The sequence below is a fragment of the Aythya ferina genome (assembly GCF_964211825.1).
Source record: "Aythya ferina genome assembly, contig: HAP1_SCAFFOLD_103, whole genome shotgun sequence".
Taxonomy (NCBI): Eukaryota; Metazoa; Chordata; class Aves; order Anseriformes; family Anatidae; genus Aythya; species Aythya ferina.
The window spans coordinates 313,597-329,556 of record NW_028181416.1 but is presented as its reverse complement, the minus strand read 5'-3'; the positions used below and the strand labels follow the sequence as shown (position 1 = coordinate 329,556).

Below are 15,960 nucleotides of genomic sequence, written 5' to 3'. Positions count from 1 at the left end.
GATGGAGCAAATCTATGTTTCAAGCGATCCATTTGTTTTAGAAAAGAACATCTCAGAAGGTTTAACAGGTTCAACTCGGCAAGTGGAATCATCAAGTTTCAGTCCGTTTTCTTTAGATTCATTAACTAACCTAATAGCACCATTTAGTGAATCTGTTTTTGGCAGCTCATGCTGGGATCTTCCTTTGTCAGCATTCTGACAGGAAGAATCGGAATGCTGCAATGTACGGACTACCTTTCCAACCAAAATTCCATTAGAGGACATTGCATTGCAATTCCTTTGAAATAAGCCCTTTGACTCCTCCTCAGATTTTCCTGAAGATTCTGCACCATAAGGGACTGTGTTATCAGAGCTGAGTTTAGGATTTTCATTCACTGTTGGCTCCACAAAAATTTCATCAGAAACTTTTTTGTTTGTTTGCATTTGCTTCATTTGCATTACCGAATTTGTAATTGTGGATGAAGGAACAGCCTGGTAGAGATCTTCATCCTCCACAGCACTGCTAAGACAGTCAGGCTGTGACACAGTCTGACGAGCAGGCAATTTATTGTGAATACTGATGGTGATCTTCTGTTTTCTTGACGTATCAGTCATTGAAGGCCTGGTAATTGCCTGGTTTTGAACACAGGCCATTGGTGGTGCTGAAGATGGCCTTTTTAGGGTGACACCAGTGGTCTTTGTGTCCTCTTTTATGGATCCATTTCCATTTAAACGGCTTGAATTCTGTATTTAAAAAGAAGAAATTGCAAGATGGATTAACGCAAACACTGCATGTAACATTTTGAAACACAAAACTCTCCTACTGAGTGTTTCTACAAATGGTCTTAACACCTAAAAAGATGCTTAAAACCAAACAAAAAACCCCACACCAAACCCCAAACCCACTAGCAGTTTGGTGCCGTTATCTGCCCTCCCGCTTCCCTGAATTACCTTAATCATATGAGGAAGAAGTCGTGGTCCCAGAAATCCAGCCTGCTTACTATTAGCCCCCTGCTGACCAGGAGGGAATGAACAGGGATAAGATGGTGCTGGCAAGTAAAACGCACGTTCTCCAAGTGTCAAATCATAGCGCCTTCAGAAAAGAGCAGTGATCGTAGTTTAGTTTTTCTTTCAGCCTACTCTTGGATTAAATCCCATCCTATCATTTTAGAGGAACAGCTCATACGATATGGAAGCCTTCTCTACAGAAGGCTTCGCCAAGACTACAGACTGAAAAGTAGAGAACAGTCTTCCTACTAAGACTATCACTTGCAGAGCAATAATTCATTCTTACACCACAGATGACCTTCATTTCTCTCCTTCTCTAAAGTAGCCAGCTACAGATAACACATAGATAGCAATTTACACAAGTGCTGCAGTTTAAGGCCAAGCAACAAAAGATAATAAACGACACAGAGAATTTCAGGTTAGACAGAACTGAATTAGACAAATAATAATCTTCTCCCGGGACAGCAAGAAAAACACTTGCAAAACAGAAAAATATCAATAACAGGAAAGTAAATCTCTTCTGAACACATTTTAAGATTTGTTATTACCTGATATAAAAAAGTATGTAAGCTTGCTGACCAAGAACTCTTTTAATGTCAGTATGCACTACTTTAGCATCATTCATCTGATACCAAAGTCCATTACCAGCCTGCAAATAAAGACAATGATTTCTTTAGGTGAATTGCACGTTTTCCAGTTGAAATCACGGATAGGAACAAAATACACATGTGTCAAATAAAAATATAATGAAATCTTTTTCCCTAGAAACAGTAGCTGCTAGTCATGCTTTAATTGGTTTGCCAGCACAACCTTTACCCTGTTAGAAATGCTGTTGACTTCTACCTTTACATAGCATATATAGTGTCCTGAGTGACAGCTGACACCGTGATGTACCAGCACCGCGTATAAGGCATAGAGCAGTGGTTCTCCCATTGACTGCGACATGTAGGCTCTCAGGTCCAAATACTCCGGATATTTCACCTCCTAAAGAGACATCAAGAAGATAGAAAAATTATCCCAGAGTACTTCGTGGACTAGCCAGAGAAAAACACTTCCAAAAAACACAGACTAGAATTGATTTCTAGAATATATTTCTCGAATATATTTCTTGATTCACTACAAATAAGTCTTCCCATAAACAACGGTTAAGACTAGAAGTTGCAGAGAACTGTTTCCTGATGAATCAGCCTTCTCAGAGGAAAGCATATGCTTCTTGTCAAGCGGGAACTTTATTGATATTAAGAGAAAGAATAAGCCATAGTCGTTAGTCTACAATTATTGTCTGAAAATATTAACAACTTTCAGCTTTGGGGGATGTCCCATTACACAATGATATAGTTGCATTACAGTGGTAAATATACCTTGTTGATCTTTCCACCTGTGAAATCTGCAAATCTTTTCAGTGATATTGTGAGAACCTTGGAAGAACGGTGTATGGTAAATCTCTTGGATGCAGGAACCATCTTTTTACACCTTAAAACCAAGCAGAGATAAGTGTTTGAAGGCATCTTCTTTTTTCGCCCCCAAAACAAACTCCTTTTAATGTCTCACGCATGCCTATGCTATTTGAATGATATTTACTTGCATAATAGGTTGGTCTTTTTTCTTTTCATAAACCCATGCACTGCGTGTCAGGTTTGTTAATACACAGAAGAAGGTCAATTTTCCCAACAACTCAGAGCATAGCGGGAACAGGAATCTCTCACAAAAGGGTATGACCAGGTTGGATGGCAAGGTACCATTTCTTGGTCTACAAAAGTGGCTATTTGAACTCCAATCCTGGATACATTCTTTCAGCTTTCAAGGGGAATACAAATACTGAAAGCGGAACGAGAGAGCCTTGGTCCCCAGGGCTAGAAATTGCAAATAATCTCCAACATAGGTCGACTATCAACATCAAAAATACAACAGAAGCACATGGTCATTCTACAGGAGGGAGACATTTAACAGTAGGAAGTCTTCATGTACTGAGCTTGTCTGGAAAGACACTGAAACCATCTGCCATCCTTTGAAACAAAATAGTTCAGTTTGACACATTGCCCGCTCCAAGGTAGGACCTACGGTGTAAGCAGTGAAAATTAGCCACTAGCCCAGAGAACAACGGAAACTGGGCAGTTTACATCAAGAAAAGTACTGTCGAGAGCTAATAAATAGAAAGAACAAAAGTAGCTCTTTTTGAATTCTGATGGCAAAATACAAGCCAGAGAATTGCAAACCCATAGGGAATGCCTATGAACAAGACTTCCCCCCTCCAAGGAAACAAAAATCCAAGTCTTTTATAAACTTCCACAAAACTTGTAAGTAGATCCAAAGTTTAGAGGTAGTCCAACAGAGTCATGCAACATAGAAAACTGACGTCAAAATCTTACTCGCTACATTTATAGCAATTCTCTCCATCCAGCTCTTCAGGTTTCACAAAGAGTTCCAGAGCTCTGCTAACAGACGAAACCGCCTAGAGCAGCGAGAAAGAAGAGCGTAAAGTCACCGTAATTCAGAATTCCAGAGACATACTAGTAGTTTATAAGAGAATCTTACTAACATACTCAAGCGATCTACTAGGAGCACTGTGAAGAAGGAGGCAGAAAGAGCATGCTCAGCATTGACCTCACCTGGAAGGCATTTGACTTTGGAACAAATACTTTTCCAGTAGCCTAGACAGCATCTACAGTGTGCTTTGTCATCAATACTGGGGACAAATTCATCAGTCTAACAATTAGATGTATATTGAGGTAGAACAACAAAGAAGTATGACAGCATTATAATTTTTGCAGAAAGAGAATTCTTTCCCCTTAAACCCAATGCAAATGTGGAGACTATTTACATGGGTTCCACGGAAGGACAAAGTCCAATCCACTTCCTTAGCACCACCAAGCTCTTACGTTTTAACATTATATGTGGTTTGGTTTTTTAAGTTAAACAAGTTTAATTTAGAAAGTTATGCATGTACTTAAACATCATGAATTATATTTAGAAAACATCTTACCTTTATATCCAAAGTGATATCAAGAAATGCCTCATACGTATCCGAAACTGCTTTGCAATTCAAGCACTTCACTGGAAACAAAATATAAATGCTTAACATTATGTGAAGGAGACTAACTGTCCAAATTCAAGTTGTTGACAGATACTACTTTAGACAAACTACAGACTGCTTTACTACCGACAAAAGACACAGATCAGTTCTAAGGACAGGAATATTTTTTCAAGTACCTCTCGATCTTAGAAATCCTCCAAATATTTGATGAATGATGGTGGTAGCTTGAGAAGATCTGTCCAATCTGGAAATAAATTATAATCAGACCTCAGAAGATTTAAGGCACAGAATTAACTCTTCAAAGAGTTTGATGAAAACCAAGGATGATGTAGACTTGCGTTGCTGATAGTAAATAAGGCACTAAAAGGTGCTAGAGATCATTTCTGAGAGTAAATAAAGGACTAGAAGGTGCTAGAGAATGTATGAAAGTGAACTTGTTTATGCTTACTCGGTGCTTCCGTTCAAGCACGCTTCCTGCATAGCATCAACAGTATAGCGCAAGAACTCGTGTGCGTCTTCTTGACTGCCAAAACGGAAATGTTGTCCTATTCCTAAATAAGAAGATGATAGTATTGACCTCATTTAAAAATGAAATCATTCTTGTATTTCTAAAATCTCTCTTCATTGGAGTGTTAAAACCACTTAGACACATCAAATAATTATTTGAAGATTACAAGCTATCGAAAAGAAACACATCTGAAGCCACTTACGACTGAGATTACTGATAACATGCGTAGGCTCGATGGCATCAACAGTGCAACGCAGGGCCTGGTTAATGTGAGTCTCCATCGTGCACATCATGCAAAAATCTTGTTCACGACCTGAAGAGTGAAAGAGCAAAGCATCCCAGTCCAGCGAAATATCCAGAACTACAAACATCTAAGTACAATTTAAACTATAGATACAATATCCACTCTCCTTGCTACATTCTATTCTCCCAAGATGCCAATGTCCCAACAGTCTTGTAACATTTCATTTCACACAACTTGACAGAAGAAAAATATCCACTAAGCCTGTATTCAAATGCATGTTGTGATGAGAAATCTAAAAGACTACTGCAAAGTCGCAGTTGTAAAGGCTGACAGGAATGTGAACTCCACAGGCTGCAAAATGTATTACTCTCTAAAATTACTACCAAATGCATTACTGTCCAATGCACTTCATTATTCCCATGAAGCAATAAATAATCCTTTAATAAACAAACAAACAAACAAACAAACAAATAACTAAATAAATAAATAAAACATGGTGCATTAATTGCACTCCATATGCTATTCGGAGCCCACTGCTAATACAGTGCTCAAAGCCAGCTGCTACAGGTAAAATCAGGCAAATAAGCTTATCTCACAGAATCACTGCTGTTCTTTCACCTTCAGAGCTATCCAACAGATTCAAAATACTGTTAGAAAGTACTCACATGACTGGCTGTGCTCAAGAGAAAGCATGTAATTGGCAAGTGGGGGTGTGTAGGTCAAACACTGTAGAGTAGCATTAAGAAAACATGTGTTGCCAAGATTGTACAGGCCAACTCCAACACTTTGTGTTTCTCGCCAATCCATACAAATCTTCTCAGGTGGAAAAAGAATGCTCTGTGGCGGAGCAATTCCATCATTAACGACTGCAAGAAAGTTAAATTTAAAAAGAGATCTTGTTTGTTTGTTTCGAAGAAAGGTATTTAAAAAAATACTATTCTGCAGGAGCACCTAGAGGAGCTAGCTACAATCCAAACCAGAAAAACTTATTGCAGACAGCTTTAATACCACCAAATTCAAATTGGCTGGTCAACACAATGTTTTGGGGAAAAAAAAAAAAAAAAAAAAAACAAACAATTTTAGTCAACCATTTTAATTCTTCTAAGGCAAGGCTAACTGCCATTCTGTTTGTAGCACCTAACGCCAAGTTCCTCTCCATCTATAATCTTTAACCTGATTAACTCAACTACTGTTTTTTTTCCTTATTATAACTTAAACCACAAACTTAGACTTGAAATTATACGGTAAAAACGTAAAAACTAGGAACTAGGAATGACGGTACCCCTACAGATACCAGATCTTTTCCTGAGCAATGTTATCCTTCAAAAAACCTGTGAAAAATGGAAGCTGTGAATAGCAACAATCAAACACTTTTCTCTGCAAAACAGAAAAGACATGGAGGAATCTGTGCATTACAAAAAGCTCCCCGTATTTCTCTGTTGACTGTAAATATATCAAAATTAATTTCTGTAACATCAGTCACTTCAGTTGCCTTAGGGGATTCGCTTTTGAAGTCTTTCTTCACAGTAGTCCCCTTCTCTATCAGTGCAACAAGTAAGAACTGCATTTTCTACTTTTGCTTTGAAGACAATGGAGGCAGGATAGAACGCACACTTACTTAGATCTCTTGGGGCAAAAGCCTTAGATTTTTCAGATGATCTACAGTAAATAGCACCTCCACGTCCTTGGGCCACAGAGACTTGGCTTGAATCTTCTGCAGGCACTATCCGGCCCCAGTTGGCGGTGCGTGACATCAGTATTTTAGGACTTGGTTTCTTGGATTTGCCAGACTGCCTTGAAGAGGGCTTTTTAGGCTTTGAAGATTTGGGCTTCTTAGCTACGGTCATTGTTCACATCTGCGACAGAGACAGAAGTTCTGGTTGACGTAAGACTATCAAGAAGCACTCCAAGAAGAAAAGAGTAACAGAAGTCCTGTCACTTAATCTCAAAGAAACAGCCTTAAGAACTAAATCGCTGGTATGAATGATTTAAAAAGAATCCCCAAACTAAACACACAAAGTGAAAATTTCCATCTAAACTCTATCAGTATTACTTTTCGCTTCTGCAGAACTAGTGGCTGATGCCATTTCTTTCCCTTCCGTAGGATTTTAATCCATTACAACTCTGGAGTCTTTTTAATATAAAAATGTAGAAGACATTCTCTGAGGGGAATCAGTTATTTATTGATTTCCGGAGTTGCGCAATTATCTGTTAATTAGTACCTATGATCTAATAGATAATTGTTGCAATTATCTATTGCTGGCATTAGTAACGGAACACTATTACTTCACTGCCTGCGTTTTTCTGTTTCGTCTGCACAAAGGTACCCAGAACTCACTGCTACTTTTCTTCTGTCTTTCCAGGGCTCGCCCTCTACCTCACTGTCTACTGCACCAGTCATGAGGGGTTTGTTGTGATTCTAGAATGAGCCTAGCTTTTAAATACACCTTTCATGGGCGTCACTTGGTGATAGCAAGTTAATCTGTGAGGGCTCCTCAGTCTACATCATGCGGTCGCTTTTTCCAGGTGAAAAAGCGGAGCTGTAAGTGGCAGTACACCAAAGCCCTGGCATGCTGAGATCCAAGAGGAGAGATGTTTGGCCCTCCTTTTCACTCCTGGGAACCATATACCTCAAAACCCACAGAGGATGGGCTATATCTCAGAGAAATCTTGGGAAAGGAGAGCATGAAGAGCATGTTTGCAAATTCATTTCTCCCTGGGCTTCTTCTGCTTCTCCAAGAAAGACGAGTTTGAATATAACTTTGGCAGCAGTACTTCTGGTGTTTTACTCCTACCACATTTAAAACTCCTACGACAAACTGAAAAGTTAGACTAAAAAGCAGCTCTTTCCGTTCTCCTTTCTAAAGTTGCACGCTTTCCTCATGCAAAACAACAGGGGAATGTAAGCTAGAAACGGAAATGCTGAATGTAAAACAAAACAAAACAAACCTCAGCCCTCCAGGACAAAAGCCAATAACTGCTACAAAGTCCTTTTTAAAATGCTGATTAGGTTTCAAGGTGATACCGCTTTAAATAAGCGTAGTTGTGTGTCCATAGGCAGAAGCTGAATAATGACAGGATGAACTTCTATACTTCATGTTTTGTTACTGTCTTACTGTAGCACACAGGGACTTGTTACCTTTAGGGAAACCACTAACCTCATGGAGGGTTTAAAACATAAGCTAGTTTGTTATACCAAAATGACGGAGAGAACAAAGCATAAAGTGCTTTCAGATTTCTAGCACGCCTTGATTGCTGTCCATTAAACTTCAGACACGTTAAACAAAACACAGTAAATAAGAAAACTCCTAGTCCCACAGCTGGCAAATTGTGTGCAGAGGTTGTAATTAGAACTTTTTTGCCTTGACGTTTTACATTTAAAATTGATTTTAAATCCATTCTATACACACTTTCCATTCCTGAAAAAACAATACGCAAACCTGACAAATGCATTTACATGAGAAATGAAGTCGTCCTTGTCCGATTGGAAGACTAAGGTGACAGCTCCTGGGCTCAGGGATAAGCTCCGATCTTCACCAGTGACAGCTCCTTTTTTAGGATTGAAAGGGAAAATGTTTCAGCAACACATTGGAAACATACTTAAGGGACAAGAAACAAAATCAAGACTGCAGTGAGAAGGAGAACAGAAAAACAATACTGGGGAAAATGGGAAGGGAAGGGAAGGGAAGGGAAGGGAAGGGAAGGGAAGGGAAGGGAAGGGAAGGGAAGGGAAGGGAAGGGAAGGGAAGGGAAGGGAAGGGAAGGGAAGGGAAGGGAAGGGAAGGGAAGACCTTGATCTTTATACTGACCAATGAGATAAGCCTTACACATTTTTAAGTTTATTTTTGACAACTGATTGAGGTGTTACCAGCTATTAAGTACGATTCAAGAGCAAATATTAACACTAGAAAGAAGAAATCCGATCCACCACCACTGTTTCAAAATACATCCATTTCTCATTTGGAGATGACGTCTCTCTGGCAAGGTAGTAGAAAAACTGTAAATACCGATAGAGCTTCCTCTCCCGATGTTCCATATACATACCGATGCTGTTCCTACACCTACGCTCTGAGCATAAATTTATGTTGACATGAGTGACAAGAGAGGGTGTTACTCCTCTCTTTGTTTGCCTTGAGAGACACACCTCTTGTCCATTGAAAAGTAAATTCAAGATTCCAGATCACTTAAGACAGTTGCTATCCCCCCATTCAGAGTTCTGCAGCAGCACTCTTCAGATGTGTTTAGCAGTCTCTTTAGAAAATGTTATCACTTAGGACCTGCTTCTCAGTAGGTCCACGTTTGGCCTCCGCTTAGCAGAGAGTCAATCCCAGCTTAAGCTTTCGTACAAGAGCCCCTTCACGAAACGGAGTTGAACCCTGACATAACTGAGTTGAACCTTTAACCTTGAAGCTTCCTTAAAGAAGAAAGCAGCACCCAGGCCAGGAAATAGAAATTAATCGTCACTTTACCCTGAAACGCAGTGGGCTATTCTGTGCTGGCAGGATTGCTGCCGGGCTGGCCGACGAGGCGGCGGGCAGCTCCCCGGGGCCACAGGGCCTGGCACAGGGAGCCGCCGGGGGTCTCCAAGGTCCGGGAACAGCGGCAACAGCGGCAACAGCAGGGACAGAGGGGACAGCAGCGACAGCAGCAGCCACCTCAGCCGGGGCCGTCTCCACAACCGCCACAACGGCCTCGGAACGCCGCCGAACTCGGAGCTCCAGCGTGACGCCTTGTGAACCTGGCCGCGCTGCTCATGGCTAAAACCAGAGCGTTTCCTCCGGCGTGTGTTTACTGTCGGTGCCGGATCGGCCCTCACCCCGAGCTCTCCCTGCCGGGAGGGCTTTGGGGTTGGGGTTTCCCTCCCGCCGCCGCCGCCGCGGGCAGGCCCCGCGCGCAAGGGGTCCGCGCTGGGGAGCAGCATCTCACCCACGGCGAGAGACCGAGGGCACGACATGAAAAAGCCCCGACACGAAAAAGCCACGACATGCGGCCGAGGCGGCGGGGAGACGGCTCTGAGGGAGCTGCCACTTCGCCCCGCCGTCCTCCCCTCCCGGGCCGCCCCGCCGAGCCCCGTGCGCCTCAGGCGCTGCGCTGAGGGGGTGGCTGGCTACTGAGACAGCTGCCCAAGGCACTGCTCATGGCACCGAGCCTGACGGAGGTCAACAAGTGTTGAACAATGCTCTCAGACATCGGGTCTCACTTTGGGGTGGTCCTGTGTGGAGCCACGAGTTGGACTTGGTGATTATTGGGAGTCCTTTCCACCTTGGGATGTTCTCTGATTCTAGGTCAGCAATCCAGTAGCTGATGAGAAGTGTGGAGTCATTCAAAGGGAAGAGAGAGCACAACACTTCTCGTTTGCAGAAGCGGCTATTTGGTAACCAAACCGATGATTCCTTTGCTTCTAGAGCAACTAACAGCAGGGATCCGCTTTACAATGGAGGGAAAAGAGTCGTTGGCATGTCATGTGAAGTAAGCTTCAAATCCCAGAGGATGATTTTGTTGGAACTTTATTCAGCTGAAAACACGGAAGCCTTGCTTCTGCTTGTGTTAGTTACAGCTCCAGTTTACTTTGGTTGGGAGGGAAGGCATTCCAGGCTAATGTGCTGTACCTGTTCCTTCAGCTCATTGTCCATAAACGGAGGAGCAAACGAAATCAGTTTAATCTCCATAAAATGCAGCAGACAAAGCGGAGTAGAGGGCGATCTAGCACTTAATTTTTCCTGTAAGCAGGAAACCCAGAACTCAACAACACTTTTCAAATCTTGTCCTGCAGTAAATGACCAGCTGAGTGAAGCTTGCATTTAGAGGATGTGCTCCTCCAGTAGACGGAAATAGCTTTTCCTCTTCACAAGTGCAACTGAGTGGTGGACTGGCAGCTACGTGGTTAACTAGTTGTGCCAAAGGGGTTGTGTTGAATGCACAGAAAAATATGCAGGAATAAATAAACAGCAGAGGGTTGTCTGTAGTCATGACACTGAGTACAGATGTTGTCTGCAGGTTCGTGCAGAGTGCACCGCGCCAATAAGCACCCAGAGTCGGAATGCACACGAAGGTCTTTTAATTATATAATTACTTATAGAACTCTGCAGAGTCAGGCACTTGGCCATCTTTCGCAAAGCAAGCACACCTCTGACTCGAATCACCGTCATTTATACACAGGAAACTTGTGAAAACTCTCTCTTTGGCTCCTTTGGATTGGTTATTACAGCTCACCTAACTTATCTCCACTGAGCTTGTGCATTACAGAGGAATACCGGGGGGGAGGGGGAACAGGAGAGGGGGGACACACACCGAATCCCACATTAGCATAGATTAGCATTTTGACAGGTGTGATTTTTAATGTGCTAATGACCCTTAATGAGAAAAAGGTTACTATAGGTCAGTCTGGAGCTGGTGTTCTCCTTCCTGTTTTTTCCCTTTTAGCCCTTCTCTTCCTTGCTTCTGCTAGCTCAAGGCTACCTGTCTCTCTCCTTCTTTATTTTCTCAGCTAAAAGACTGCACAAGCTACACGCCTCCCTATTTGCTTCAACATTTCCTTGGTTTTGTTTTTGTTTTTTTTCCCAGCTTTGGGACGACACAGGTGTGGTTTGATATTTGCCAGTATAGCTAAAACTCACGCCAGTCTGCTCACGCACAGTAAGTAGTAAGATTTAAGGACTGGTTTCATCGGCTTCTTCCATACTAACATCCTTCTTATGTTTTAGATATGCTGTAGTTAAATCAACACTAAGTTACTACTTGTGGAGTAATCGCCTTAAGCGACTAGGCATCATAAGCACACCTCCATCCCAAAAGCTACCCGCCTCCAAGGTGCAACCACCCCTCACTGAGCACGCCCTCGGAATTTCTCAGAGCCTGTACCTTTAAACGCAAGTGAGATCATTTCTACCAAGCACAACCAAGATACGCATGACTAGAGTCACTCAAGCTCCACCTTAAAGATAGAAAATAATACCAATTGCTTTAAGAGAAAGGGGATGTTAGGGAAGATACTATCAGGAAGGATTCCTTCTGACATCACTCGACAGGCTGAGCCTCTCACTCCCCCACCCCCACTCCATTGGGACGCCGTGGGGTAAGATCTGAACGCTTGCTTATACCAGGCGTCTCTGTGGAATCTTAGAAATCTCTAGAGTTTTGATGCTTTTTAATGTCTTAATACCTAGGCTGTGTACCTGTGCATTTCATGCATGCTAGCTTGCTTTTGCAGACAGTGAATTTATCACTGACAATCCAAAGAACCTGTGTACCTGTCGCCGTAAGAAATTGCACTTAATTGCATTCTTCCTAGCTGTGAGAGTTCTCCTTGAATGCGACTAGAGCGAGGCCGTACTGCGTTGTTGGTGAATCCGTGACCGTGATAGTTCAGCACCCTGAATCCGACGGGACCCATGACGGTCAATCGGCTACACCCCTTAACGCGACACTACTAGACGAAGAAGATGACAGGGCTTGCATGCACTGCATTAGGCTTTGCATGTGAAAACACCCCCAAATAATTTCACGTGCATTTAACGTTTTTAAAGGGAAAAAAACAGGAAGGTGTAGTCTCTCTGTAAGCTACAGCCCTACATAGTTAAGGCATCAGCATTCATTCCTTTGCTTGATAGCAAAGTATGAACATACAGAAGAGTTAAATATTTTCTTTGCATTCTTAAAGGCGATTTTTCAGACTTGGGCTTCAGTTGTTGGAGTTGAAGAAATCAGTAGACATCCTTACTTTTACGTTAAGACCAAAATCTTTATCTAAGATTGTGTTATCGAACGCAACTAAACTCCCACCCCCACATGGTTTTTTTGTAACTTCGCAATGATCTTGCTGCAGTCCCACTCTGATGGTCTTTCAGTAACATGCAAACTGCCGTGGCAGATTCTGTTACAGTGCTTTTCTATTGACAGTGTGCATAACACTCAAGGTAAAGCCCCTCATTTCGCAGTGGGGACATAAAGTGTTTCTTTGGACCCTGCTGCTTCTGTTAGTACTCATTTTTTCACAAACTTGTTGAACCTGAGCCGTGCCTACTGAGCCAACGAATGCTTTGATGACACAGTATTTTGTCAAAGCAGTTTTGCTTCTTGGAGCTACAGAAGCAGCTCTGGCTACGTGATAGCGAATTGTGCTGCATTGGCAAAACCAGACTTAGCTACAGACTTACAACACTTGCTAACTCGATCTATTTCAAATCTCATTTTAACTTTAAAGGACAATCAGTTTTGTGGCTCCTGTCTTACTAATTTGCCTTGTTTTGCATGGAAGGGCAGCCTGTGAATGTTTTGCTTTATTGCATGCTTCAAAAAAAGGCTGAGGAAGAGACTGGAGGAACCTTTTCTATTCTATGGACTTTCCCCCGAGAGTGTGGAATTGCAGGCTACTTGGATGAATGTTCCAATGTGAGTAAGGGAGCAGACCTCAGCCAAAGGAGGTGGAATCCTTGCTTAATAGTAAGTATCAGTGTGGGGACATCTTTGCTTAACGGGAGCCATTTAAACTCTTCATAGAAACAAAATAAGCTGGACATCTTATGCTTGGAAAGCAGTATGGTTACACAGCGGCTAACATAATGACTTGAGTCTTCTGCTCTGCAACTTCAGGTTTTGTTTTCAAGCAGTGCATACATCAGTTTAAGCTTTGGACAAGGAGATTTGCAATGCAAATAGTGATAAACCAGAATCAGCGGCGCTGACGAGTGTAATGGTGAAATGCAGCAAATCAAGTATTCCTGGAGAAATGTGAGATTACAAAACTAGTAAGCCATGAAGCACTTTTGTTGTTGTTGTTGGTTGTTTTTTAAATCAATTCTTATATGCTGAAATAGCACCTTCAAGAAAATCTGTTTATCTAGCCAGGTAACGGTGTCTCCCTGTAAACAGGAAGGAAATGCCAGGAGCAGCCATACCTCTTTGCTGTCAAAATAAAGAGCAAGTCGAGGCCAACATCATGCCATAGTGCAAAGGCTTGCTAAGAAAGATCATTCTAAGAGGTCTGCAAGAAAAGATGACTTACTTTGTCATAAGTTTGTCAAATAGAATGGACGAGTTAGTAGTCGAGTACCGACTGTGTCCGACTCTACAGCTGCGGCGCAGCTCCAAGTCCCTGTTTTCTCCGTGGACTCGTCTCACAGTTTTTGCACCAGCTCTACTCCTCAATGTTCTGGTGACTGAAACGCAGAAACAAAGGATTTTGAAACAGTGAAGATGGGATTCTCCTTATTTCACCGTTGCTCTTGTAAAATGGAAACAGACAGACAAAAAAGGCACCCTGAAGTGGATTGAGTTTTCTTTACATTTCAGGTCAGAAGTTGGTGTCACAACCACTGCATTCCACTTCTTTATCGCTCTGCACGTTTAAACTGTCTACTTAAAACTGGGACCTGTAGGGAAATTTTTAAAGAGACTGAAAGCTAGCCAGACAAAAACAAACGTGCAACTTTTGTTCCATGCAGGAGGGAAATCTACTCCACTTATTTCTGTCTTGGAAAAGTGAGAACAATCAACACCTTTCTCTAAGGTGTTTTCACTCCATTCATGTCAAACTGTATCTAACAGTGCTCAAAACAAACACTAGGACATTGCAAGCCTCTTCCTAAGAGGTGTATGTTTGATTACTCTGTTTATGCATGCAGCACTTCCATTTCCTGCATTAGGATCTAACAGCTCAAGGAGGGAAGAATCGTTTCAAGAGAAACACCCAAACACCACATAACTCAAACTCGTGCTTTTTAGAAAAAAGCCTGCCCATTGTTTGCCATACAGCACCCTTTGGCACAGGTTGGTTGCTTGCACTGTCATTAAAAGAGCCAAGAGGACAAGGGGAAGGGAAGAGCTACACCGCTGTGCTGCTAGGATCACAGCTAAGGTTTACTTTTGTGCTTGCCAGCTATAAAACTGAGTTTGAACTTATCAAGTGTCGATTTACTTTGCACAATTAGAACAGTTTGCTTTGTGTCTACCAAGCTGCAATTCACACTGCTCCCTCCCCAAGGAATTCATAAAATCTCCTATTTGCACCTACCTCTCTTCACAGAAAAGTCACTGAGGAGTGAATTCAGCTGACTACAGAAGGCTTTGGGGCCAAATGAAAGCCATGGAGTGACCAAGTGCCATCCTCTTCAGTAACCTGCGCAAATAGGTATCCCAGGGACTTACAGCCACTTACCTGTGCTATATTCTTTTTTTTCGTTCCAATTTTGGCTTTCTCAACTGCCTACATTAAGAAAGAGGACAGGGCAGAGAAGGGAGAAAAGACTTGTTGTATTAGACCCATCAAGGATGGGAAATTTCACCATGTTTACAAGCCAGTGCTCCATGGTATACAAAGAGAAGCCTGTAGGCCTCACGCAGGATCCACATCCCAAGTCTGTTGCGTGCCATATACACGTGGTTCTGTATGTACCCACATTTCCTAGCTTGCTCATGTTGAATTCTCAAAATTATGAGCAATAGCACCCAAGTGGAAAAGATACATGTCCTGGTTTCAGTTAGGACAGCGTTAGTTCTCCTCCTAGTAGCGGGTAGGTTGCTATGTTTTGGCTTAGAATGTGTGAAAGGATGTTTAGAAGAGTGCTGATACCACCCCGATGTTTCAATTGCTGCAGAGCAGTACTTACAACAAGCCAAGGACCTTTCGGTGTCTCACTGTCCTACTGGCGATCAGAATCGGCGCACAGCAACAGCTGCGAGGGGACAGACTCAGGATGGCCGACCCCAACTGGCCAAAGAATTCTATGCCTTATGGCAACACGCTGCACCATGGATAGGGCGGGGCAGCCGGGCTGCTAGGGGTTACGCTGGGCACTGGTCAGCGGGTAGTGAGCAACTGCATTGTACATCACTTGTTTTGTACACATTACTAGTAGCAGTACTATCATCATCACCATCATTATTATTATTTTCCTGTCTTAATAAACTGCCTTTATCTCAACTCGCGGGCTTCACTGTCCCGTTTCTCTCCCCCATCCCAGAGAGGGAGGTGGGAGGGTTGCAGAAGGGCTGTGTGGTGTTTAGCTGCCGGCCGGGTTAAACCACAACAACACCTCAAAGGGGTTGGGGAAAAAAACAGGTTTTTTTAGAAAAGCAGAAGACTTTCACTGAGAAGAGGGATTCTAGTTTTAAGGTACTGGTACGCCATCAGCATGCTCATAGGCCTCTGCTGATTTTAGCCGGAGGTTTATCAGGCCACAACTCACT

The 15,960-nt window shown here is 42.6% G+C and overlaps 2 protein-coding genes across 2 annotated transcripts in view; both read right to left on the bottom strand.

The window, feature by feature from the left end:
- Positions 1-15,960, bottom strand: part of LOC311428619 (ubiquitin carboxyl-terminal hydrolase 42-like) — a 68,513-nt gene that overhangs the window by 48,857 nt on the left and 3,696 nt on the right. The window lies entirely within an intron of this gene.
- On the bottom strand, positions 13-8,525 carry LOC311428612 (ubiquitin carboxyl-terminal hydrolase 42-like; the record flags this gene model as incomplete). The annotated part of the gene is made up of 13 exons (XM_084539975.1): positions 8,231-8,525; positions 6,392-6,629; positions 5,439-5,639; positions 4,732-4,842; positions 4,470-4,572; positions 4,198-4,265; positions 3,971-4,041; positions 3,357-3,439; positions 2,349-2,460; positions 1,831-1,971; positions 1,536-1,636; positions 931-1,072; positions 13-723 (listed from the first exon to the last, which is right to left on the bottom strand). Exons 2-13 carry the CDS (start codon positions 6,618-6,620, stop codon positions 13-15), a joined length of 2,073 nt encoding a protein of 690 aa, XP_084396101.1. The 5' UTR covers positions 6,621-6,629; positions 8,231-8,525.